Consider the following 24,660-nt stretch of genomic DNA (forward strand, 5'->3'; position numbering starts at 1 on the left):
GTTACGATTTGTAAATGATTTATAAGACGACCCTTTTGTTTATTAATAATGGATGGTATTTTAGAGATCATGCACAGAATATACATAGTCGAAGGGACAGAACCCATAGCCCAGGAGTAGACCCAAAGTCAGTTGACCCATCGAGGAACTAGCCCACTTTTAAAGCTTCGCGTCTGGGCACATCAATAATGGAAGGTGCCTAACTTGGATCCAGACGTCCCTTGCCTGAAGGACAGGGACCACGTAGCGTGCATAGCCTCCACCTCGTGCAGAAAGAATGGTCAAGGTGATTGCGGTCCGAGAGGGGATGTCTCCTACGAACACCCATGAGCATCACCATGGGTGGACCTGCCACAAATAGAGTTAGCGAATGGCCCTTAAGCGCTTAACGACCAGGCTCACAGGAGCACTTTCCTCGAGTATAGATACTCAAGAAGGTGAGACGCTTCCCTTGATATTTGTTATCAAATCGCACATCACAAAAATTACTTTCTTTTGCAAGTTGGGACTAGACGTATGAATAGCGACTCGTTATTGGTGTTCTTGTTATTATTTTTTAAAGTATTTTTTATTTAAAAAATATATTAATAATATTTTTTTATTTTTAAAAAATTATTTTAAGATTAGTACATTAAAATAATTTAAAAACATCAAAAATATATTAATTTAAAAAAAATTTAATTTTTTTCAAAAACACTTTTTAAACATAATGTCAAACGCCCTCTTAATTATAAGTTATTAATGAGTTGACATCTGGGTAAGAAAAAACTAAAATATTGATTGAATTAAAAGAAATTAACTTTTTAAAAAAAAATATAGATTTTTATTTTTAATATAAAATAATCAAACTACAACAAAATCGAATTAAATAAAATCAAAACTAGTTGGTTAAATTTTAATTTTTAATATAAAATAATTAAATTGAATAGAAATAGTTAGTTTAAACTAATTTTAATTTGGTTTTGTTTTGTTTTTGTTTTTATTTTACAAAATTTTAGTTTTGTTATTTTTAGAAGTAAAAACTGAATCAAACAAAAAATAATCACCCTTAATCTCTATTAAATATTTTTTATTTTAACTTTTTTTTAAAAAAATTGTCTGATTTTTTTTAAAATAATGCTATTTAAAAAAAATAATTGAATTTTATTTGAGTATAGATTAGATAATCAAAGTTGACTAAATCATATATATATATATATATATATATATATATATATGATGCTTATATAATTTCGAAGAGAAACTAGATTGGTACATGTTTGGATTGATAAGTAAACTTTGAAATTGACTTTTAAATTAATAATAATAATGATAATAATAAAAATAAAGAATACAAAAAACATAAACACGAAATTATTCGTGTTTTGTTGTAGTTATGTAATTGTTCTTTAACGAGAAAAAACCTCCATCCTAACTTGATATTGTAAAAGCTTATCAAAACTTAACTCAAAACGCACACATAATCATCCATTAAATATGATTTATTTACCAAAACCAGCCTTAAGGAGTAGCATTAACATTTTGTTTTGCTTTCTAAGAAATAATTTAACTCGTCCCTTCATTTCTGGCTTTCTCTCTCCTACCCTCGTTAGCTTGGTTGGAGAAAAAGTTTCCTTCCTTTTGTTTTTTAATTTACTAAATTTAAATTTTAAAATCAACACTCAATATAATTTATTCATCTGATATGCAATACCTATCCTTTTACTTTTTTTTTTTTGCTGAATATTAAATAATATATACTTATATGAATATCTTGATAGATATAATATTAACATCAAAATCTCTTGCTTGACAGGTAATAGGTATGGTATAAATACCAAAAAAAAAAAAACCTGATTAATCTATCCCTAATTTCTATAAATCCAACTGGGCCGGCTGGTCTCCATCAATCACCAGGCTCTAAACATGGGCCCAAAAAAACATCATTAAAGCCCATTTTAAACCCGCCCAAATTGCATCACCTTCCCCGTTACTTCACCAATTCTAAAACCCTAAACCCTCTAAAGTCTAAACCCTCAAAATTTAGAAACCACCCTTACAAACACGAAACCGGCAACCATGAAACATAAAAAACCCGAACCCGTACCTGAAACCCAATTGAAAAACGACACAGAAATCTGCCAACAACTACTCTCCCGATACTCCACCTCTACAGCACCGCAGCACCGCCACCTCTTGGCAACTGCCGCCGCACTCCGTTCCATACTTACCGCCGAATCACTTCCTTTAACTCCCTCGGCTTACTTCTCTGCCGCAATCAACAATCTCTCCGATTCGAAAACTCTAGACTCCACAGCAATTGCGGCGTTACTTTCGTTTGTTTCGATTGTGGTGCCCTTGATTGAAGAGAAGGGGATTAAGGATGCGAAGGTGAAGGAGGCGGTGGCGGTGTTAGTGGAAGTTGCGGCGGAGAGAGAAGGAGTGGGAGTGGGGAGTCTGGGCTGTGTGGTGAAGTGCTTGGGGGTTATGATTTTAGGGTTTTGTGATTTGGAGAAGTGGGATTCTGTGAAAGCAGGGTTTGAAAGTTTGATTAAATTCTCCGTTGATAAGAGACCAAAGGTTGCGCCTTTTTCTTAATCGTCAAGTAATTCAGTGATTAATGATTATTAAAGTTTCTATTTTTATAAGACTGATTTGATTTCCAGTTTGAATCTTTGTTTTTTTTAAGCTGAAAATGAAGTAATTCTTTGTCTTTGATATATTTGGCTCTTGCTTAGGTTAATTTTGTGCTGTTCCTTGAGAAAGTTGAGATTTTTATCAAAGCTAATATACTGTTGTCACGGGGATAAATGCAGGGAAGTTGATGAGTTTAGGATTTTGACTTTCATTGTTTCAGGTGAGGAGGAGTGCCCAAGAATGTCTTGAGAAGGTTTTCAAGTCTTTTAGATCTTCTTCTGTTGTTAAGGAAGCTAGCAAATTGGTCTTTTCGTTGTTCAAAAATTACATGCCTGTAGCACTTACATTGAGTGAGTCAAGGATTTTTGACGAGTCTAAAGAAGAAACATTATCAAAGCTGGAACATCTAGAGGTCATTCATATGCTAAATCTTCTGAAGGTTACTGTTCCGTATCTCTCGGTTAAAATCAGTTCAAAAGTTTTGCCAGAACTAGTTAAGCTTTTGAGGTCTGATTTCTCAGTGCTAACGAGGCAGATTTTTCAAAATATTGAAGCATTTTTTGTGAGTTCAAGTGATGAAGTGATTGGTCCGCATCAGGAGAACATTATAGATTCTCTTTCTGGGTATTTATCTCTGGGACAAAAGAATCCTGTGGACACTGTATTGTCTGCCGCCACCCTGCTAAGAACTATTTTAGATAAACTTCGAGCTGGAGGATCAAGCTCTTGGATGAGTAATGGACATAAAATTTTTGGTTCTACAGCAGGTTTGCTTCTTGATATGTTTATTGGATCTCTGTTAACAGTGCTAGTATTTTTCTTCTTTGTTATTGTTGTGGACATGTTGATTGCATACTATTAGGTCCCCTGACACATGTCTATACTGATTCAGGTCTTTTGACTGATGAGGCTACTGCATCACAGGCTTCAGATATAATGAAGGAGTTGATCAACCACTATATAGATCCAAAAGAAGTCGTGATTAATGAAAGTCAATCACTTGATGATTCAAGTCAAGAGAGTGAAGAAGCAAATATGATAAAATTAACATGCGCTGTCATGGAGAATATTCTGAATTCATGTGATGGAATTCCGAATGAACACCTTTTGGGAGTCATATCTGTTTTGTTCAAGAAGCTTGGTACATGGAATTTGTTGTTCTTCTGCCATTTTAGCACAATTATATTTCTTGATTTTACTCATAATACTATTGCTTGCTTCAAACTATTTTATGGTATCCAAATCTCTATCCTTGACAAAATTTTAAACTAGCATAACTTTAGAGGCCATATTGCCAGCTAAATTTTAAAAGAATAGCGAACTTTCGTAGTTCTCCTCCGAACAAAATGCAATGTTTTTGCCCACATGTTTAATATTGTGCTTGTCATTGTCTCAGAATTATATGTTTACTTGCATTGTTTCTATGCATGATTATGTTTAATCTAATAAATGGGTAGAGCTCCTGCTCATCAACTTTGCTTTTATATTACAGGAGATATATCGCATATCTTCATGAAGAACATCATCCTTAAGCTTGCAGACTTGATGAATGATGTTGGTTGTGATAAACCAGACACAAATCATGTAAGTGCTCATGGATGTTCTTGCAACTGTCCCAATGTTGATGGAGCGGCGGTGTCAAGTGACCTCTTAAATTTTTATTTCATCTTCTTTTGCTTGTACTATTTCTTCAGCCAGTGACACAAATTTTTGGGGCTGTCAATCTGCCAATTTTGATCCATGGTTGAAATGATTTTATGTTAGCATTAATGGTACAATGTTATTTTTTTTTGGCCCTTAGTGATGGGTGTGAAGCTATGCAACAGCTATAGTCACCTTTTGAGCAGTCCTAAGAAACCACTATCTTTTGAGCTGTCAATTTGCCCAATGCCTGTTACATCTCTCTAAGAGATTTGACATGAGCATTGTACGTTCAAGTCGTATCTCATGAGATGTTTCCTAGGAAATGTAACAAGATCATCATTTCTGTATATCTTTTATTGTTGTAAACTCACTCCTCAATTCAGATGTGCACGTTTCATTTTAGTTGATAGTGTATAATTTCTTTAAATGACATCTACTGAATTGATTGCTGCCCTTTTTGTTACAATTCCAGCTTCAAAATTGCATGGGATCCGCAGTGGTTGCCATTGGTCCGGAGAACTTGCTTATGCTCCTACCTATCTCCATTGATCCTGACAATTTTACATGTTCAAATATCTGGTTGGTACCCATATTGAAAGACCATGTTGTTGGAGCTTCGCTAGGGTATTATATGGAGCACATCGTGCCTCTTGCAAAATCCTTTAAGCAAGCTGGTCAGAAAGGTATGCCCTAAAAGCTTTAAGTAAACGAAAAGTTTGTCCATTCTGGCTAATTTTATAATGATGAACTCTAATGGGTGGCAGAAGTTAGGCAGTTTCAAATGACCATATTGCCCTTATTTATGCTGTAGAGCTCTTGCTTTGATGATGAAGATTTGTATTATTGGACCTTTGTGTTTTGCTGAACCTAAACTGATGTCTGCAGCCTGCAATAGAAACTATCCAGATTGATACATTAACTAGTCAGTGGTCACACAACTATAGCTGACAGCTGTCTGATTTACTGATCACCTGTGGGGCTGTACTGGCTCATAAACATTTTTTAATTGTAATGCAATCGAGAGTTGTTCTTTTATCTATCATAGCTCATCTTCATGATTTTCATTCAACAACGATTTGTTATGCTGTGAACATATCAACTTCTGGAATATATATATTTTTATTTATATTCCCCTTTCCCCTTTTTTGGTCCAGTTAGAAAATCAGTAATTGGTCAAGATCTGCAGGCTCATGCTCATGGCCTCTGGGGACTGCTTCCTGCCTTTTGTCGGTATCCTGTTGATACTCACAAAAAGTTTGGAGCTTTGGCTGAACTTATGATTACTTCTCTTAAGAAGTACTCCTTCATGCATCAGAATATCGCTGTTGCCTTACAGGTGACCTCTCTTTTCCCTTTATAGGTGTGAAGAGCTAATTATTTTCTTTCTTCTTTAGGCCTGGTGTTTTTCATTGGGATGCATTATTTAATTGTTTTTTTCTTTTATATTTGATTTTTATTTATTTATTTCTTTGGTTTTGGATAGGTTCTCGTGAATCAAAACAGAAGTGTGATGTTGTCTAAAAGTGATGGTGGTGCCTCAAATGACAATGAAGTAAAAGTTTCTGTTTTAGAGTGCCAAAATGTAGCCACTTGTTCCAAAAAAACTGCAACCAAAAACATCAAAGCTTTGGCATCATGTTCTTCAAAGTTGCTTCATGCTCTAGCTGACTTATTTGTTGATTCACAGTCTGGGAAGCCCTCGTATATAAAGGTTTCTTCCATATTTAGTTTTTCTTCACCTTAATTTTTGTTTTCACATGTTTGATAGATGAATTCTTGCTGTATTTTCTCTAAGTTGAAAGTTTCTTTCTTGAGATACAGAATTGACTTGACATTGATATCCTGCTCCCCCTTTTCCTACTATGCATTTTTTTCACTCTAGTTTACGAATTATCTCTGTTTCCTCTTTTCTATAGCGTCTGTTTTTTGGCTTTCATCTTCTCTATCAATAGTGTTGGGTTGGGTGATGCCTATACAAAGTGCATCCTAGAAATTTACCAATTGGATTTGGATTGGCTTGCCTGGCTTTGTGACCTGCCATGGTCACCACTGCCCCTGATTTAAGGTGGAGTGGTTCGATATTCATTTTGCTTGAGCAGTTTAAGTAAGTGTTGCTGCTCTTGTAAGTTATTTGGAGCTACTGGCATGGTTTTCTTGTCATACTAGCGAAAGATTGTACATATATAAATCATTGTTGTGTCTATAAATTGATGCTTACACCTCATAGACTGTAACCTTCTTTGAAAGTTTCTGGGCTCATATGATTCAGTCCCTAGGTAAGTAGGATAGCTTTTGACATTCCTTAATCTCTGCATCTCTCTAAGTTGGTAACATTGAGTTTAGCCTTTTCAGTAATGTTTCTTAGTTGTGAAATTATAATTATGCTAATGTATACTCATGCCATTACCTTTTTGATACCAGTCAATTTCATGAGATATCACATATTCACTGGCGGTATTTTCTCAGGATGCTATTGCATGCTTGGCTTCTATCAGCAATTCTTCTGTCACCCAGAAAGTTTTCATGTCACTGCTTAAGAGGTTTCGGTTTGTAACTGGTGAAGGTGAATTTCAACAGCCAAAGAGTGATGGTGATGAATTGATTGAGGAAGAAGTACGCAACTTGAATGTACAAGAGAAAGATGTACATAGGTAAACTGGAAAGTTAATGTCCTGCTTTAATACCAAACCAACCCACAACATCTAACACTAGCTCATGAAAAAGATTTTAAAAGAAAAGAATAGAAAAGAAGAAATTGAGTTAAGGATGTGAAAGGAATTAATGAACTGGGTTCTCCCTGTCTTCTCCAAATTGCTGTATTTGCCTGCTTCGAAAATGTAACTTAAGTTTTTGGTCTTCTCCCTGACTCCCCTGAAATCTTGAAAATTGACAAGTCCAGTAAATGTACAGGTGTGTGATGATGGAGCTTGCATCTTCTCTCGTTGTTGGAGCCAAAACAGATTTCATTGATCTGATATATAACTTTGTTGTCTTCATCTTTCGGGTGACCTTTCCAACCTGAACACCTGACAACCTTCCCTATATTGATGTTCTTTTTTGTTTGTGGCCAAATAATTCTGGTCTAAAAATTCTTTTATGAATCTTTGACATTCAGGCTACTGATGTAACTGGTCATTGTGAAGCATACCACACTCTGAGCAGAATTTTACAGGTTTGGACTTGCATCTTGGCATACTTAAATTATCATCTACAGAAGCTACTGCTTTGCAGACTTAGTAACTTTTCTTTTTTATTTTCTGGTGCAGGAACACGCATGGTTTTGTTCTTCTCGGTTTGTGGAGCTGATTGACTTATTACTTGGCCTGAAATCTCCTGCTGATGTTGCAACTCTTAAAAATCGATTTGCTTGTTTCCATATTCTCATAGTTCATGCATTAGAGGTCAAGATCTCTGTTCCTACTTGTCTTCTTTTAGTTTGTCATATCTTCTTCTATTTTTATCTCTGTATTTCCAAATCTTCCATTTTTTTCTCTGTAAATGGCATTATTGAATATCTCAACTCCAAAAATTGAGCTGATTTAGAAAAGAGAATGAAATTTAATTATGAAGTGGCATGTGAGTAACATCCCTCTCAATGAGCTCAATTTACATAAATTGATAGATGAAATGATACTTCCTGGGCTGCTTGATTGCTTTTCTTTTTTCTCATTGATGCAAATTACAACATGATAATTCCAGATAAAATCATTAAGTCATCATTTTCTTGTCAGGGCAGGATGAAAGAAGAGTTAAAAAGGCAATGTCTTGACTGTATAAGGAAGAGAAATAGTTTACTAATTGATGGTGTTAAACACTTGAATGCCTACATTTTGAACTATGTTTCTCGGGGACTGTTGCTTGTTACATGCAAGCCATGAAAGTTTTTTCTTTGGAAAATAGCAATTGTATGGAAAAAACAATACAAAGCAGAAATCACAAGATGAATGTAAGTAAATAAGAAGACACTGACAATTTATGTTTCTAGCTGAAGAGCCTACATTTGAGAAGACTTAAAAGTCAATGTCTTGACTGGATAAGGAAGAGAAATATTTTACCTAATTGTTGGTGTTAAACACTTGAATGCTTGCATTGTGAACCATGTTTCTTGGGGACCCTTGCATGTTACATGTTAGCCATGAAAGTTTTTTCTTTGGAAAATAGCAATAGAAATTGGAAAAAATAATACAAAGCAGAAATCACAAGATGAATGTAAGAAAATAAGACGACACTGACAATTTATGTTTCTAGCTGAAGTGCCTACATTTGTGGAGGGGGTCCATTCACTATCCACTGAAGCAAGGGATTGCAATGTCCCCACCTCTCATTTTTCACCTCCAACCCCTATTTTTCTTGCTTCACTGTCTTTCTTTCACACAGTGAAGGGCACCTGATGGGAAAGTGTCCATTATACAAGACGCCTTAATTATTAAATTTATTTGTATGCCTAAATTTATGTGTCAAACAAATTATTGAGAAAAGATGATTGAGAATTTCTAGAATTTGGCCTGAAGAGTCTATACTATCATGCATTAGTGGTTGCTTTAAATCTAATATGCATGATCTTATGAAGTCCTGTTTTTTTTGGCCTTTTTCTCCTCTTGAAGTTTCTCTTATTATGTTTATATCATGGACACTCTGGCAACTTTGGTTGGTTTAGCTAATTCACTGTCTTTGGAGGCAGATGTGATACTATTGTCATCCCGCATAAATTAAATGGAATCTGAAATTCCATTAATTTCTTTAATATGCCTTTTGCAGATGAACTCAGAGGAGAAAAATACAAAGGCTTTTCTTATGCTTAATGAGATCATACTCATCTTGAAGGATGTACGTACTTTGCTTCTTCTTTTTTATTGTTTTGTAGTCCTGATTTCCATTTTTCAGTTAGGAATCAGAGGTAAATGAACTCTTGAGCTACTGTATCTGCTCTCTGTGTGTGTTATTAGCTTGCCAAAGCTTGTTAAGGGAATTTCTCTCTCTCTCTCTGCTCTTGATATATTTCATGTCTTGTTCTTTTTTACAAGTAAACATGGTTAATGTGTCAAAAAAAAGAGGCACATGTAGGTTAAGACATTGATTTATAGTTTTCTCTCTCCGTTTTATTTATGTTAGTTTAAAATTCTTGGATGACTTTGCTAATGAACTTTAAATAACATAAAATTATCTAACTATATATTGCACTACTTACCGCTGTTATTAGTTTATTGTCATTGAAAAAACAGCTAGGTTTTGTTTTGTTCTATATTTTGAATTGGCATCCATTTCTTGTTAAATAAAATTCAAGAAGTGGTCTTTTTTTCCCCTTGTTATTCTATACTATTGCCATTGTATCAATGCGTTTGATATTCAGCTTGAATTATCAAAGTGAGGACACTTGTGGTTGAGAGCTAATTGAATGCATCTATTCTGTAACATGTAGGCAAGGGAAGAAGCTAGGAAAGTGGCTTATGATACACTCCTTTTTATAAGTTCCTCCTTGTGCAACTCATCTTGTGCCACTTCCAGAGAAGCTTATCAAAGACTGATCAACATGGTTAGTGTGTCACCTGTTCTACTTTAGTATTTGTTAACGTGAAGCTTCATTTGTTGAAGGCTTTTGAATATGCTTACCATCTCTTTAGTTCATTGTTTTTCCCAGCATGAATGGCTAATATCCTGGCTGTCTATCCCTCTGCCTCCAGTTGTTTGTCTATGTTAGAAAGTCAACCTTTTAAGTGGACATTATCAATGTATTCAGGTGATCAATGTGATGCCATCATTACTGCTGCAATTAAAAATCATAGTTTTGGGTGTTTAGATAACTTGTTTGCCTTCTAGATTTGTGGGGTACAACTTCCTTAGGTTTTGTATGTGGACTTCCAATTAGACAAATATTTTGGGGATCCAATAAAGGGTAGATGGACGAATTACTTTGCGGGCAGGGAGCACCTTATTTAGAAATTTTAGATTGTACACTGAGTTGTTGCTGATATGCTGTTTTGGTCTTTTGGTTGTGGTCCAGTGATGAAAAATCTTGAATTTGACCGATGTCATGTTGCCATTAATAACTTAACAAGTGTCATAGATGCTCTCTGATGAAGTCATACACTGCTCAGATAACAGGTTATCTCTCTGGTTCGTCTCCCTACATCACAAGTGGAGCAGTATCTGCACTGTCTGTACTATTATATAATGATACAGAAATCTGTCTTAAAGTGCCCGATCTTGTTCCCTCTCTCTTATCATTGCTGCAAAACAAAGCTCTGGAAGTCATAAAAGTAAGTATTTACTAGCTCTCTATCGAGATTGTTATTAATTTTTTAAGATTTCAGCAGTGTCTAAATAATTAGTAAATATTAAACAGGCTGTTTTGGGCTTCACAAAAGTATTAGTATCTTGCTTGCATGCAAAAGACCTGCAGAATTTTCTATCTGACATCATCATTGGAGTTCTTCCCTGGTCTTCTGTCTCTAGAAACCATTTCAGATCAAAGGCATGTAACTCTGCCATTATGCTCTTATTGGTGTTCTTTGCGCATTCCAAATAATTACGTGTTGATGTGACTCTGTTTATTGATTGTCTGTTCTGAAAGGTCTTCTTACATGAATGAGTTTCGACAGGTTACAGTCATACTGGAGATTATGATACGGAAGTGTGGTTCTTCTGCAGTTGAGTTAGATATCCCAGAGAAACATAAGAGTTTTTTCAAGACTGTTTTGCAGGTTGTTTTTCTTTTCTGAAAACGTTGCCTTCTCAATTTGGTTTTATTTTAATTTCTTGAAAGATTTTAATTGAGCTCAGATTCAGACCCCACATGTCAGCTTGTGCTGGCCAGATTGAAAATTGCTATAATTATGTAAATTGTCTCATGAGCATTCAGACTAGTGGCAGGGACAGAGCAAGACTTTTGGCTCTCTGAGTCACCAACTGCTGTTTCAGTATGTAAATGATAGTCAGTGAATTAGACCATTAATATCCCGTTGCGAAATGCATCAATCTTTTAACTTTCCTTATTAAGGTTACATTTATGTGGGGACCATTTTCCCGTCTAGAGCCCTTGTGTCCTTTATATGGTCTCAAAATTTTGTTCTAGTGTTTTCAAACTATTCATTCATTTAATGAAAAAGTAATCAATAAAGGTCATTCTTACACTAATTCCATGTACATGTCATCATCTCCCGTATTATAGCATGATTTTAACTATCTAGAATATCTGATCCAATGTGCTTCATGCTGCTGAAATTTTTGTTTAATTTTAAATAAAGCATATTGCTTCTTTCCAACATTCATCCTTTGCAGAATCGCCATCATAAGTCAACTTCCAAGGAAGCTGGCAAAAATGAAACAGAAAAAACGCCTGCAGATATATCACCTAAGAGGTTTGATAAATCTCCTGTTCCTTTTGGTTTAATAGTTGTTATTTCTCTTTGCTTGATTGCTGTCTGCAAGAGCCATCTCTCCCTAGTTGCTTCTCGCATTCAAATCCCTGTTGACTGTGCTGCTGCATCAGGGTGAGGAAGCCAAAGAACAAGGAATTGGGTTCTGTACCTGGGAGAACTGGCTCAGTGCATCCCGGGAAGAGAAAGAGGGAGAAGAAACACAATGAGAACCCTCCCACCTCAAGCAAGCCTGGTATATCAACTGGTGATGGTAGTGGACGTGAAGGGGCTAAAAGAGCAAGGCACTTTGAGCATGAAAAATCAATCAAGGTTCGGTCAGAGGATGGTTGGAAGAAGAGGAATTTTAACAAAGAGCAAACTGGTGATGGGAAAAGAAAGATGGAGCATAGGGACACGAACAAGAAAGGCAAAGCGTCATTTCGTGGACCTAGTTCTGCTTCCAAATTACACAAACCCCAGAAAGCATGGAAGAAACAGAAACTCAACAACTGAGCGGCACCCGATCCCATTTACACAAACTAGCGAAACTTTTGAGGCAACAGAAAATCAGTCTCTGGTGATGCCCATGGAGTCAGAAGCACCCATGCTTGTTGCCCCTAATATATATTGACAGTTGTCGAAATTTCTCCTTGGGCTGCTACTTAGCTAGCGATAGTCATTTATCGAGAGCTGGCTATTGGCAAGCCATATCATTGTCCGAGGTTCGGTTTTTTTAGCTGAACCATGGACGTCAAACTTATATAGCTACTGTGCGTCCAATATACAAGCAAGATGGGTCGGATCCTTGAATTCTACCGGTAAGGAGCTTTTGTAACTTCTTTTGAAGGCATAGAAAAGAGAAGCTACTGTTGGAGAACACCCAACGCTTTTGCTCTTAAGGTTTCATTTTGTATTTGTTATACACTAGTAGTCATCACAGCGACAACCGTTTGGATGGAGTACCTGGATGGAGTACCTATTTACAAATTTTGATGTATATCATATTCTCTTTTGCTAATAACGTGTTAAACACTATTTTGTTCACTTTCAAACTGGGTACTTTCCATGACTTGTTTAATATTTTTTTAACCACTCCATATATGGAAAATTTAGTACTTTGATGGGTTTTTTTTATATATATTTTTATATTATTTTAATAAGTTGATATTAAAAATAAAAAAATAATGTTATTTTAATATATTTTTAATAAAAAAATGTTTTAAAAAATATTTTTTATCACATCTCTAAAGTGGCTCATATGTTATTAAATTTGAAATGGCTAGTGAATTCAGCATCAAATTTCAATTCAATTAAAACAATTGTATCTCAATCATAATACAGATTTTAAACTAAGTTATTGTTGTAGCCAAGTGTAATAACTTTGATGAGATAACGTAAATAAAGTAATAAATGTTTATTCTCAGATAATTTTGTTTTACGAGGGCCAAAAAGGTAATTAGAAAGTTGGAACTAAAATAACTGTAAACCCCTTTTGAAAGGGTTTATCCATCCACGGTCCAAAACTGTTTCTCTATCTCAACCAGAAATGGCAACCATACACCATCACCACCTCCCGCTCCTCCACAACCCAACAACACCAGCCTTCAAACCCAAAATACTATGCAAGAATTCCAAAAACGACTCAGCATTCGAGGAGAAAAAATCTGGGTTCGTGGACTACGACAAGGGCATACACCATGTGTCCACTCAAGTGAGTGGAATTAGGAAAGACCAGATTCCTCAACGCTATCGTATACGAGTCCAAGGAGACAGGTTCCAGAAGGACTGGTCTGTTTCTCAAGTTGTGCAGAAAGTTCTTGAACTCGATCACAAGTCTGATGATGTTGAAGGTCTCTTGAACCGGTGGGTTGGCCGGTTTGCTCGTAAGAATTTCCCGCTTCTTATCAAGGTAAACAAGCCATTTTCCCCGCAATGCTTGTCTAAATTCGTGGGACCCACTCTCATGAACCGGACCCCACATGTGGGACTTACAATGATTTGTGAAAGTGGCCCGCTGTAACTTGGACCCATAGTTGGTTCATCCAATGATCGATACGTTACTGTTATTATTTGAGAGGTGATGGAAAAAAAGGGTCTTATTGTTTTTTTTTTTTGGAAATGATGTAGGAGATAACGCAGAAGGGTTCAATTGAACACAGCATTTTGGTTTTTCGGTGGATGAAGAATCAGAGGAACTACTGTGCTCGTACAGATATTTATAATATGATGATTAGGCTGCATGCTAGGCATAATTGGACTGATCAAGCTCGTGGGTTGTTTTTCGAGATGCAAAAATGGAGGTAATGCTTTATTGATTTGCAGTGTTTTTTACAGGGATTTGATTGTTTTTAGGACAAAATGGAATATTATAGGTGCCAATAATCAATTCCTGTCGCAGTAGTTGTTGTGGAATAAAATTTGTTTCTTGGCACCTTTATAGCTTCATGTTTCGGAGGCATTTAGTTGCTTTAGGTGGTATTCAAAGGAACTGGACATCCCTTCTGTTTCTCTTGTGATGCTTGGCCAGTTACTTTCTAGTTTCTGTCCCTATGGAAATATCTGAAGCTTTCTACCTTGGTCACTGTATGGTTCCAAATTATTCTTTTTTCCTGCTAGGTGCAAACCAGATGCTGAGACTTGCAATGCTCTTATCAATGCGCATGGTAGATCAGGTCAATGGCGTTGGGCTATGAATATAATGGAAGACATGCTGCAGAAAGCTGTGTGTATCTGTTTTCTTCTTCTATAATTTATCTTAGTAGGTCTGACTTGATGCGAGCTGCCTTTTTTTTCGTGTTGAATTGGAGTTGTGTAGAAATTTTTGCAATAGTGCTTCATGCATTGGTCTTTAGGGATCCATCACTACAGCCATAAAAAACACTTGAAAAATTTTGTTTTCTTCACTCCTTTTTAACTTGTTCCTTTTCTAAGTTAGATATTCAAGGAGTGGTGGGGTCTTTGATTGAAGCTTATTGATGATAGCTTGATTTATGACTTATATAACACCCATGTATTTTTCAACTGGTGTGCATGAATGTTTAGAATAGGCATTTGATTCCACTGATAGTTTGGATGAATATAATAAGTTCCCCTGAATAATTTCCATAGAAAATACTGCTGCCTTCCCTATATTTCTTAAATTTATCTGTATGTGTTAGAATAGTTTTTAAATCTGAGACCATTGCTCAGCGCAGTGGTTAAAATCTTGTTCTTGCAACTTTGAGTCTCGAGGGAAGGTCATTTCATGTAAAAAATAGGATTATCTTTAGATTCTCCCTAGCCCACTTTGCTGAAACCTTAACTAAGTATTGATTTTTTTCCATGTACAAACCCGAAAAGGAATTGGGTAAATGACTTGTTATTACTTTCTGATGCACTTGAGTCATCTGAGATCATAAGAGATTTCTGAGTCCTTAATTGTACATCTGCAGATTCCTCCCAGTCGGTCGACATATAATAACTTGATCAATGCTTGTGGATCTAGTGGAAACTGGAGAGAAGCTCTGAAGCTCTGTAAGAAAATGACTGAAAATGGAGTTGGACCTGATCTGGTGACTCACAATATTATTTTATCTGCATATAAGACTGGTGCCCAGTATGCAAAAGCTCTATCTTATTTTGAACTAATGAAAGGTACAAATATCCGTCCTGACACAACAACTCTTAACATCATGATATATTGCTTAACAAAGCTTGGTCAATATGAGAAAGCCATTGGTATTTTCAAGTCCATGAGGGAGAAGAGAGCAGAGTGCCGCCCTGATGTTGTAACATTTACAAGCATCATCCACTTGTACTCTGTGAATGGGCAGATAGAAAACTGTAGGGCCGTGTTTAGTACCATGGTTGCAGAAGGTCTCAAGCCTAACATTGTTTCCTATAATACACTCATGGGAGCATATGCTTCTCATGGGATGAATAAAGAGGCATTATCAGTTTTCAATGCAATTAAAAATAGTGGACTTCGTCCAGATGTTGTATCGTATACATCTTTGCTAAACTCTTATGGAAGATCACAACAACCTAAAAAGGCAAGAGAAGTGTTTGAGATGATGAAGAGAGACAAGTTGAAGCCAAATCTTGTCAGCTACAATGCAATGATTGATGCCTATGGATCTAATGGTTTGCTTGCTGAAGCTGTGGAAGTTTTGCGTGAAATGGAACAAGATGGAATCTATCCAAATGCTGTCTCAATATGCACTCTTTTGGCAGCTTGTGGCCGCTGTTCTAGGAAGGTGAATATTGATGTTGTGCTTCAAGCAGCTGAAAGGCGACACATTAAATTGAACACAGTTGCATATAATTCAGCTATTGGAAGCTATATGAATGTGGGAGAGTTTGAAAAGGCTACTTCTATGTACAGATCCATGATAAAAAGTAAAGTGATTCCTGACGCTGTTACTTTCACAGTCTTAATAAGTGGTTGCTGCAAAATGTCAAAATATTGTGAGGCACTTGAGTTTCTTTCTGAAATGATGGACTTGAAGATTCCTATGACCAAGGAAGCTTACTCTTCTGTGATCTGTGCCTACAGCAAGCAGGCAAGTGCTCTGACAAAATATGCCTCTTTAATAATCTACAGGAAATGGAAGGAGATCTCATTTCTTTTGCTTTTTGATATATGTTAGGGTAAAATCACAGAAGCAGAATCTATGTTGAACAAGATGAAGATGGCTGGCTGTTTTCCTGATGTTGTTACCTATACCATGATGCTACATGCTTATAATGCGGCAGGTCAGTTTGTATGAGACTGACATGATTAGTGAATGGCGTGAAATAAATCATATGCCTGGCTAAATACCTCTCTTTTGTTTCTGTCCAATTACAGAACACTGGAAAAAGGCCTGTGATCTTCTTCAAGAAATGGAAGAGTATAATATCCAACCAGATACTATTGCATGTTCGGCTCTGATGAGAGCTTTCAATAAGGGAGGTGATCCATCTAAGGTTCTCATTCTTGCAGAGTTTATGAGAGAGAAAGAAATCCCCTTAAGCGATGCTATTTTCTTTGAGATGGTATCAGCCTGTAGCCTGTAAGTATCCACTCTATCTTGCAAATTGCCTTGATAAGCTTGCTTGTCTGGAGATGATAGATATCCTGCTCTCTTAATAATACATCATTATGCTCATGTTCCCCGAGTAACTAGCACAGAAAATTTGGGTGTAGATTACGAGATTGGAGAACAACGATTGAGTTAATCAAATTGATGGAGCCTTCATTCTCTGTTGTTTCAATTGGACTTCTGAATCAGCTTCTGCATCTTCTGGGGAAAAGTGGAAAAATTGAATCTATGATGAAGGTACTCAGATATTTTTCACATGTCTATCTTATATTATGATAGTTGTATTTGCCTAGAAACACTGCATTGAAACCGTAAACAATTTAATTATCCCTTTGTTTGACCTCTTGTTAAGCTTCTTATATAATAAATAACTTAAATCTTGGGGGGTTATCAGTAGTGAGAGCTAATTTACTTGCTACTTTTATTCGTTATGTTTTATAAGCTAATCTTGCTCTGCATCATCTATGAACAAATGCAGTTGTTTTACAAGATTATAGGATCAGGTGCTGAAATCAACTGCAACACTTACTCGATCTTGTTGAAGAATCTTTTGGCTGTTGGAAATTGGAGGAAATATATTGAGGTGACTTATAATCAAATTTCTGTTGTTTCATACAAAATAAAATTTCATAACTTTTAAAAATAATGAATGTCATGGATGGTGTTTATTTCATCAATCTCCTATTGATAGATATGGTGGGTATCAACCTGGGGTTTCCTTAGGATCTTCTTGCACTCATCTGAAGTGAGACCTGCGGTATCACAGGGTGTCTGTTTTCAAAGTCTTGAATCAATGTGTCCATAAGTTATATGAGGCATGCATTTGAACTCAAGCACTGGCACAGCAGTTAGTGATTACATGACTGCAAAAAAGTGGGTTGTTCTTTTCAAAATCCTAGTGAAGTTCCCTTTTCAGAATTGTCCCATAAGAGAAAAGCATGCATTGCTTCAATTATCAGAGTCTTGGTCAGTTATATGTTTTGAAGTTTAATGATCATAATTATAGTTAAGGAAATGTAAGTGATCAAGGAGACTTAATCTGTCAGGTTATGCTTCAATTTTTCTATTTTTCTATTATCGACATGCAAGTGGCGGGAATCAGGACTAGCCACTTTGCCCTTCACTTATTTCCCTAAAAAATGGAGACCTGCATTTCTAGTTGATCGGGAAAACTCAGTGAATTCTTAATGCAGGTATTGGAATGGATGGAGGAAGCCAGAGTTCAGCCTTCAAATGGAATGTATTTTGACATACTCTCCTTTGCACAGAAAAGTGGAGCTACTTATTCTTCTATCATACAGGAAAGAGTTGGTATGCAAATACTTGTCTCCCACACAAGAGAATCATGTTTTGGAACACATGCTTCTATCTAATATAAGTGAAAAAAATATTTAAACCTAGTCATTTCATTGGGTTTCTGTTTCTTATTCTGGTTGTTGATGTTTTGCAGAATCGTTGAGAAGAAAATCTGGGAATGAAGTCTCGACAAGCAAGGTGTGAGATCCTTCCTACTCTCCGCTGGTTAAATTGGGGGGAAAATTAACCCGTGCCCTGCAAGGAGTTTATGACATTTCCAGTAATATATCCAAACTGTGGAAAGATGATCATTTTTCAGACGATGAGAAATGGAACTTTGGAATAGGAAATGAATAACAAGAAATTAGTCACTGCAGTTGATGCTCCTGATGAAAGTTCATTGAGCTGGGTAATGCTAGAGCACTTTCTCAATATGTCTGTTGACGCCTGAGAGGTCCTTTGCTTTCAAAATGTCGTTTTAGAATGCAGGTTATGTCTGTGATCAAGGATGATGCCAGAGTGTCATATGCAATTGTAGCAAGGGATGGAAATGGCCTAATGTGAGGAGCAATACCAAGTCATTACAGCGTCATTGCACCTGTGAGAATATGGAGTTCAGTGACAATGTAATACATTGTCAATCCCATCAATATTGAGAATCTGTTTTACAAATGCAATCTATTATGTTCTCAAGAACACGAGAGGATTTCGATCTGATTTGGATTAAACCCGCCACTCAAGAGTAGACAATCCACCGTGGACAGAATGGTGATCCGGGCTGCTTTACTGGTTCAACGATGTCCTGTTTATGCCGGGATAGGTCGAAGACTATGGATACTTTGCTCAGTGTAGTTTCTATCTAGTTTCTCTTTGGCGGAAAGACTGTAGCAAATGCTAGATATCAAGTTAACTACAAAACCAACACCATGGCTGGCATATGATCTAGTTGTGTAATGCATTGTGAGGCAGTAGGTGGATAATGCAGCTGGTGTCTATCGTCTATAACATCTGTAGACATAAAATCCTGAAATTTGTGTCTTTGTAATAAGAAAAGGAATATTTTTTTAATTAAAAAAATGAGTATCCCTTGATCTTTCTTTTTGTGGAATGTATTACGCATCTTTTTTTTTAAAAAAAATACTTATTTTCTTTCTCGTACTAATAATAGTTCCTCTCAGTTTTCTTGTCAACAAGTACCTCTCTATTTTGTTCTTGGATGAGCATTTCTATATTAAAATCTCTTTATATTTATGAATAAATTATTTTCTAATAATTTTTATATTCTTTATTTGGATTTGAACCAAAATAATAATATATATCTATCAATTGCTATTAAAATTATGGTTATTAACTCGAACTAGACGAGTATCCATCAACTTAGATTTAATGTTGTTGATCTCACCAAATCTCAAATCAATTTTTTTTATTTCAAAATAATATTCTTAATAAAAATTAATATAATTAAGATAAAACACATCACCATCCTCCGAGAGAGCGGGGAAAAACATCTATCAATTGGTGCCCATTTTGCCTGAGAGGTTCGCATGCTAGTCTCCTAAAAAGCAGGCAAAAAAGATAATTCAACCTTCGCAATAATTACAACTACGACGTCGCTTTCAAACATGACATGAAGCACCTCCAAAACCGGACAAGTGGCAGTTGGCTTCCACATCCACCAGGAAGCATCCATATTCCTTACTCTTTCAAAACACTTTTAAGTTACCGAATTACCCCTTTCCCCCTCCTAGCCGTTATACCCTATTTCATCCTGTAACAACCCTGAAACACCATCGTCATTTCCAAACCGATCGAGGACATCTCCGTCATTTCATCTTCCCTCCCCTCTTTTCTTCCGTGAAAAACCAGCAGTCAAAGAGATGCCTCCTTTTCAATTCTCAATTTGTTAGTTTTTTTCTTAAATCAAATCATGGCGTCTTCTTCTGATCCGGTCCTAAAACCAGAAATCGGCGGCGGAGTATGTGGTGGCGGAAGCGGAGGATGCGGAGGTGGAGGTGCTGGAGGAGAGAGCTCAGAGGCGGCGGTGATAGCAAACGATCAGTTATTACTGTACAGAGGACTTAAGAAGCCAAGGAAGGAGAGAGGATGCACCGCTAAAGAACGTATTAGCAAAATGCCTCCTTGCACTGCTGGTAAACGTAGCTCCATTTACCGTGGCGTCACCAGGTATAAATATACGTATCCGTGGGTGTTAAGGTGCCTGTATACGTATGCACAAGGTTCTTTTTTAGGGTTGAGGTTCAAAGTTTTTATCTTTTTTATCTTTTTGTATAATTGAGTGTGATTGTGTTAGGGCAAAGTTGAAGACAGTTAGTTGCTTGTGCTATGTGTATTATGTGTTTGACAATACGTGTAAACGAGGGTTTAGAGGAAATAAATGGTTGTGGGAGAAAGTGTTGAGGTAATTCAGGAGATTTGGAAATGCTAATTTTAATAGAATATTTGATGCAAGGCTTCTGGTGGATCAATGTAGTAGAATGGGGCCTGGAAAAGAAAGGGAGTGTTTTTTTTTTATTTAAATAAAATAAATGTGATTTTGGGTCATTTTGAGGGTACAGGGTGGTTACCTTGGATTTTTAAGGGTAGTCAATAGCTAATTCAGGAGATTTGGAAATGCTAATTTTAATAGGATACTGGACACAAGGCTTCTGGTGGATCAATGTAGTAGAATGGGGCCTGGAAAAGAAAGGGATTGTTTTTTTATATTTATTTAAATAAAATAATGTGATTTTGGGTCATTTTGAGGGTACAGAGTGGTTCCCTTGGATTTTCAAGTTTAGTCAATAGCAACACAGAATTATGATTTCATGGCTGATCACATTTCTATTGTTTGGTTTGGTCAATAGGCATAGGTGGACTGGTCGATATGAAGCTCACCTTTGGGATAAGAGTACCTGGAACCAGAATCAGAATAAGAAGGGAAAGCAAGGTCTCTCTCTCGCTTCCTCCCTCCTTCTCCTCTTTCTTTACAATGCAGTCATGGGTATATTATGCAAACTGACACTGGCTTTGTCTCCTTGTTGTGCTTGGAATGGTCGGCCGGGCTCGTTCTTCCAGTATACTTGGGTATGTTACTGGCTTTACACAATCTTTTTTCTTGAAATATGCTCATACTTGTGCTCTTCATATTTATTGGATTCATTAAGTTCTACTCACTGGCAGGGGCATATGATGACGAGGAAGCTGCTGCTAGGGCATATGATCTAGCTGCTTTGAAATATTGGGGCCCTGGAACACTCATTAATTTTCCAGTGAGATAAAAAGTCCAGTTGAACCTTTCTCAGTTTCTTGTACAGAGCTCATTCATGTTTTTCTGTTTACTGATTAAGTTTCGTCACAATGTCCTGCAGGTTACTGATTATACGAGAGATCTTGAAGAAATGCAGAATGTCTCAAGAGAAGAGTATCTGGCATCTCTTCGGAGGTGTGTATCTAGTCTGAAAAACATACTGTCTACAGTAATCATGCTGTTTCTAATGATGGATGTTTTCTGCAGAAAGAGTAGTGGTTTTTCAAGGGGAGTCTCAAAGTACCGTGCACTATCTAGGTATGCTCTTGGAACCTTTTACTTTTTTCTGCACAAATTATCCTTTCATTTATGGTACCTTTTGCTTTTCCCTAAAGCATTCTTTTGGTATATGATTGCCTAATCACATCTGCTTAAAATATTACTAATATTTTGTTTCGGCTTTCAGTCGATGGGACTCATCTTATAGTCGTATGCCTGGATCTGAATACTTCAGTAACGTAAACTATGGTAAGGTCTGATTTCTTAATTCAGGGATTCTGTATTTATCATTAATCAAGACACCAAATTATATAAAAGAATTCTGCAGTGTTATGTTGCCTTGCAAAATGGCCTTTTGACAATAAATTGGTGACTGAAGGCTCCTGTGAGTATTTAAATTCTCCCACCTAGTTTACCTCCAAAATTAATGCCATCTAAGGGCAATATTTCATTATAAGGTGCAGGTGATGATCAAGCAGCTGAGAGTGAATACAGTTTTTGTATTGAGAGAAAGATAGATCTGACAGGCTATATTAAATGGTGGGGTTCCAATAAAACTAGTCTGGCAGAGTCTATGACAAAGTCATCCGAGGATACAAAACATGGCTGCGCTGACGACATTGGCAGTGAACTTAAAACAACAGAACGGGAAGTGCAATGTACTGAGCCATACCAAATGCCCCGTTTAGGCTTATCTGTTGAAGGAAAAAGGCATAAAGGTTCTAAGATATCTGCTTTGAGCATTTTGTCACAGTCAGCTGCATACAAGAACTTGCAAGAGAAGGCATCAAAAAAGCAAGAAACTGTCACTGAAAATGATGAGAATGAAAACAGAAATAATATCAACAAGATGGACCATGGCAAAGCAGTTGAGAAGTCCACAAGTCACGATAGCAACAGTGAGAGGCTTGCAGCTGCATTAGGAATGACTGGGGGGTTGTCTCTTCAAAGAAATGTTCCATTGACTCCCTTCTTGTCTGCTCCTCTTCTGACCAACTACAACACAATCGATCCCTTAGTAGACCCCATCCTTTGGACATCTCTTGTTCCTGCTCTTCCTACTGGACTTTCTCGAAATCCTGAGGTAGGTTTATTCTCGCTTAAAGCTTCTCAATATTTCTTTCTTTTTTCTTAATCTGCAATCCTCCATTTCTTGTGTCTATTTCCTTGCTAGAGTATAAGAATGTTTCTTTTGAAAAACTGCCAAGAAGATAAATTATTATAAATTTATGAGCAATCATGAATCAGTTTCAGAGGTCAGGAAAATTGTTGTCGTCTTGAGTGAGTTGATCTCTCAGTGTAGAATACCAGAGAAACATCATCTATAACTAATATCCTGTCAGAAATTTGATCCCAAGAAAACTTGGTCATGTAGTTTCGCATGTCCTGGGAAGCATTAAAACTGTGAGGTTTTCTTGGTAAAGCGTGGAATCAGACGGCAGGGTGCCCGCCTATAGTTTTAAGATACACTAATACTACTCAGTAATCTCACCTGTCATTACAAGAGTACAAAGTCGACACTATGGTGAAACTCTGCCGTGATTTATTGTTGCCTGTATAATTGCTTAATTAAATCCTTTAATGTGGTGATGCAGGTTACAAAGACTGAGACGAGTTCGACTTATAGTTTCTTTCGGCCAGAGGAGTGATGTTGTCTCAACTCTTACTCCGCCCTTTACAGGAAAGCAGATATTCCTTCTATTTGGGAAAAGAAGAGCAGGAATTTGGGAGATTTTAGCATCAGATCCCTCAGAAAGCCAGATGCAGATATTTGGAAGGTTTCAGTGTGACAAATCCAAGGAAAAGTGTCCTATTTGCAATTTTTTCTTCCGAGATAAGGCTTTTACTTCTTTTTACAGGTTTGCTTACGTTTGTTTCAGAGAATATACAAAGACATCGTAATGTATATGGACATTAATCACATGTAGAGTTTCTATACTCGCAGCTGATGTACACGAAGTTTCAGAATTCAGTCCCCCCAAGAAATATTTATGTGTGTGTGACTGAATTTTATCTATGACGCAGAAGGGGAAAAACGACACATGTTTTGCGTTGAAATGAAAATGTTGAACTCCCGGCCATTATTGTTAAAATACTGAGTTGACTCGTAATCTTATACGTGTCTCGTGTAAAATCAGATTTAATTTGTACAGAATCGGTAAACTTGGTTTAATTTTATAAATTTATTAAATTTATAATATAAATCCAGTTATATCTAAATTTAATTTTAAAATATTTGCTAATTAATTTTATAAAATTGAATATATCTCTCAAACATTACTGAAATTTTATAGAAAAATATTAGATAGATAAAAATATAATGATAAATTTTCAGGTTAGAGTTTGGGAACATGATATTTCAAAAAGTTAAAGTTGGTAAATAAATTTTATCAAATATGTCAAACTAGATATATGTATTGTTTGAAATATATTTAGAGCTATCAATAAAATTTTATTGTAATTAAAGTACAATAAAGTTGGGTTGAAAACTAAATATTTAAAACTTTTCAAAAGTTAGGTTGAAAACTAAATATTTAAAACTTTTCAATTCTATATTGTAAGTCTAGTAATTCATTCAAGTGAGAGAGAACAAGATATTTGAAATCAGAATTCAGATTTATCAAGAATATACGAAAATTAAAAATTCAAAACTATATGGAAGAGTTTTAACATGAAGATTTTTTTATTATTCTATTTTATTTATTTTTTTAATTTTAAATAATTATCTTTAATTTGAATTTTTTTAGCATATTAGATATTATTTGAAGATTTATTTCATTATTGAATTTATATTAGTTAATTATTAGTTTAGAGTTATTAACTTTCAACTCAAAATTTCAACCCAAAAGGAGATCATAAGGTAGTGTATTTTCTATCATTCAATAATTTTTTTGTATTGAGAAGTTTTATTCTAAATTTTTTTATTTTTTTATGTTATTAATTTAAACTACCTATCTCTCTTATTTTATTTAGAATATTCATTGATTATAACATTATTGACTAATTTTATCATATTTTAATTTAATTTATTTTTTTAATTGGAATTGTCAATTCATAATTAGTTAAAACATTGTTTATATTTTTATGATTTTACAATTTGAATTTACCATCCAAATTTATATTATATTTTTAATGTTGTATTAAAAAAGCATCTATG

The 24,660-nt window shown here is 35.8% G+C and overlaps 3 protein-coding genes and 1 long non-coding RNA gene across 10 annotated transcripts; 3 read left to right on the forward strand and 1 right to left on the reverse strand.

The window, feature by feature from the left end:
• Positions 1 to 1,982: 1,982 nt before the first annotated feature.
• On the forward strand, positions 1,983 to 12,663 carry LOC105142234 (ARM repeat superfamily protein). The gene is made up of 18 exons (XM_011049759.1): positions 1,983 to 2,559; positions 2,837 to 3,383; positions 3,509 to 3,757; positions 4,109 to 4,200; positions 4,733 to 4,943; positions 5,415 to 5,596; positions 5,744 to 5,971; positions 6,727 to 6,911; positions 7,171 to 7,264; positions 7,376 to 7,432; positions 7,527 to 7,661; positions 9,019 to 9,087; positions 9,680 to 9,793; positions 10,356 to 10,517; positions 10,604 to 10,732; positions 10,860 to 10,961; positions 11,539 to 11,618; positions 11,750 to 12,663. Exons 1-18 carry the CDS (start codon positions 2,059 to 2,061, stop codon positions 12,129 to 12,131), a joined length of 3,519 nt encoding a protein of 1,172 aa, XP_011048061.1. The 5' UTR covers positions 1,983 to 2,058; the 3' UTR covers positions 12,132 to 12,663.
• On the reverse strand, positions 7,927 to 8,563 carry LOC105142233 (uncharacterized). The gene is made up of 2 exons (XR_845524.1): positions 8,518 to 8,563; positions 7,927 to 8,254 (listed from the first exon to the last, which is right to left on the reverse strand). It is a non-coding gene; the product is annotated as an uncharacterized LOC105142233 (long non-coding RNA).
• Positions 12,664 to 13,015: 352 nt separating the features above from the next.
• On the forward strand, positions 13,016 to 19,075 carry EMB2654 (Tetratricopeptide repeat (TPR)-like superfamily protein). 3 transcript variants are annotated; one of them, XM_011049760.1, is made up of 10 exons: positions 13,016 to 13,527; positions 13,746 to 13,918; positions 14,235 to 14,340; positions 15,050 to 16,159; positions 16,247 to 16,352; positions 16,447 to 16,651; positions 16,786 to 16,918; positions 17,160 to 17,264; positions 17,875 to 17,992; positions 18,132 to 19,075. In XM_011049760.1, exons 1-10 carry the CDS (start codon positions 13,165 to 13,167, stop codon positions 18,179 to 18,181), a joined length of 2,469 nt encoding a protein of 822 aa, XP_011048062.1. In that variant the 5' UTR covers positions 13,016 to 13,164; the 3' UTR covers positions 18,182 to 19,075. The 3 variants fall into 3 exon arrangements, with proteins under 3 accessions (XP_011048062.1, XP_011048063.1, XP_011048064.1); XM_011049761.1 differs by lacking the exons at positions 13,016 to 13,527; positions 13,746 to 13,918 and having other exon boundaries at positions 14,299 to 14,380; XM_011049762.1 differs by lacking the exons at positions 13,016 to 13,527; positions 13,746 to 13,918 and having other exon boundaries at positions 14,327 to 14,376.
• Positions 19,076 to 19,851: 776 nt separating this feature from the next.
• On the forward strand, positions 19,852 to 23,495 carry LOC105142237 (Integrase-type DNA-binding superfamily protein). 5 transcript variants are annotated; one of them, XM_011049763.1, is made up of 10 exons: positions 19,852 to 20,161; positions 20,842 to 20,924; positions 21,053 to 21,061; positions 21,158 to 21,246; positions 21,346 to 21,419; positions 21,492 to 21,542; positions 21,691 to 21,757; positions 21,822 to 21,888; positions 21,968 to 22,587; positions 23,099 to 23,495. In XM_011049763.1, the coding sequence occupies exons 1-10, from the start codon at positions 19,905 to 19,907 to the stop codon at positions 23,150 to 23,152; spliced, it is 1,371 nt and encodes a 456-aa protein (XP_011048065.1). In that variant the 5' UTR covers positions 19,852 to 19,904; the 3' UTR covers positions 23,153 to 23,495. The 5 variants fall into 5 exon arrangements, with proteins under 5 accessions (XP_011048065.1, XP_011048068.1, XP_011048069.1 ...); XM_011049766.1 differs by having other exon boundaries at positions 19,853 to 20,161; positions 21,691 to 21,752; positions 21,832 to 21,888; positions 21,962 to 22,587; XM_011049767.1 differs by having other exon boundaries at positions 19,853 to 20,161; positions 21,691 to 21,752; positions 21,832 to 21,888.
• The last annotated feature ends 1,165 nt before the right edge of the window (positions 23,496 to 24,660 follow it).

This window comes from Populus euphratica, unplaced genomic scaffold (genome assembly GCF_000495115.2).
Source record: "Populus euphratica unplaced genomic scaffold, PopEup_1.0 scaffold138.1, whole genome shotgun sequence".
NCBI classification, from domain to species: Eukaryota; Viridiplantae; Streptophyta; class Magnoliopsida; order Malpighiales; family Salicaceae; genus Populus; species Populus euphratica.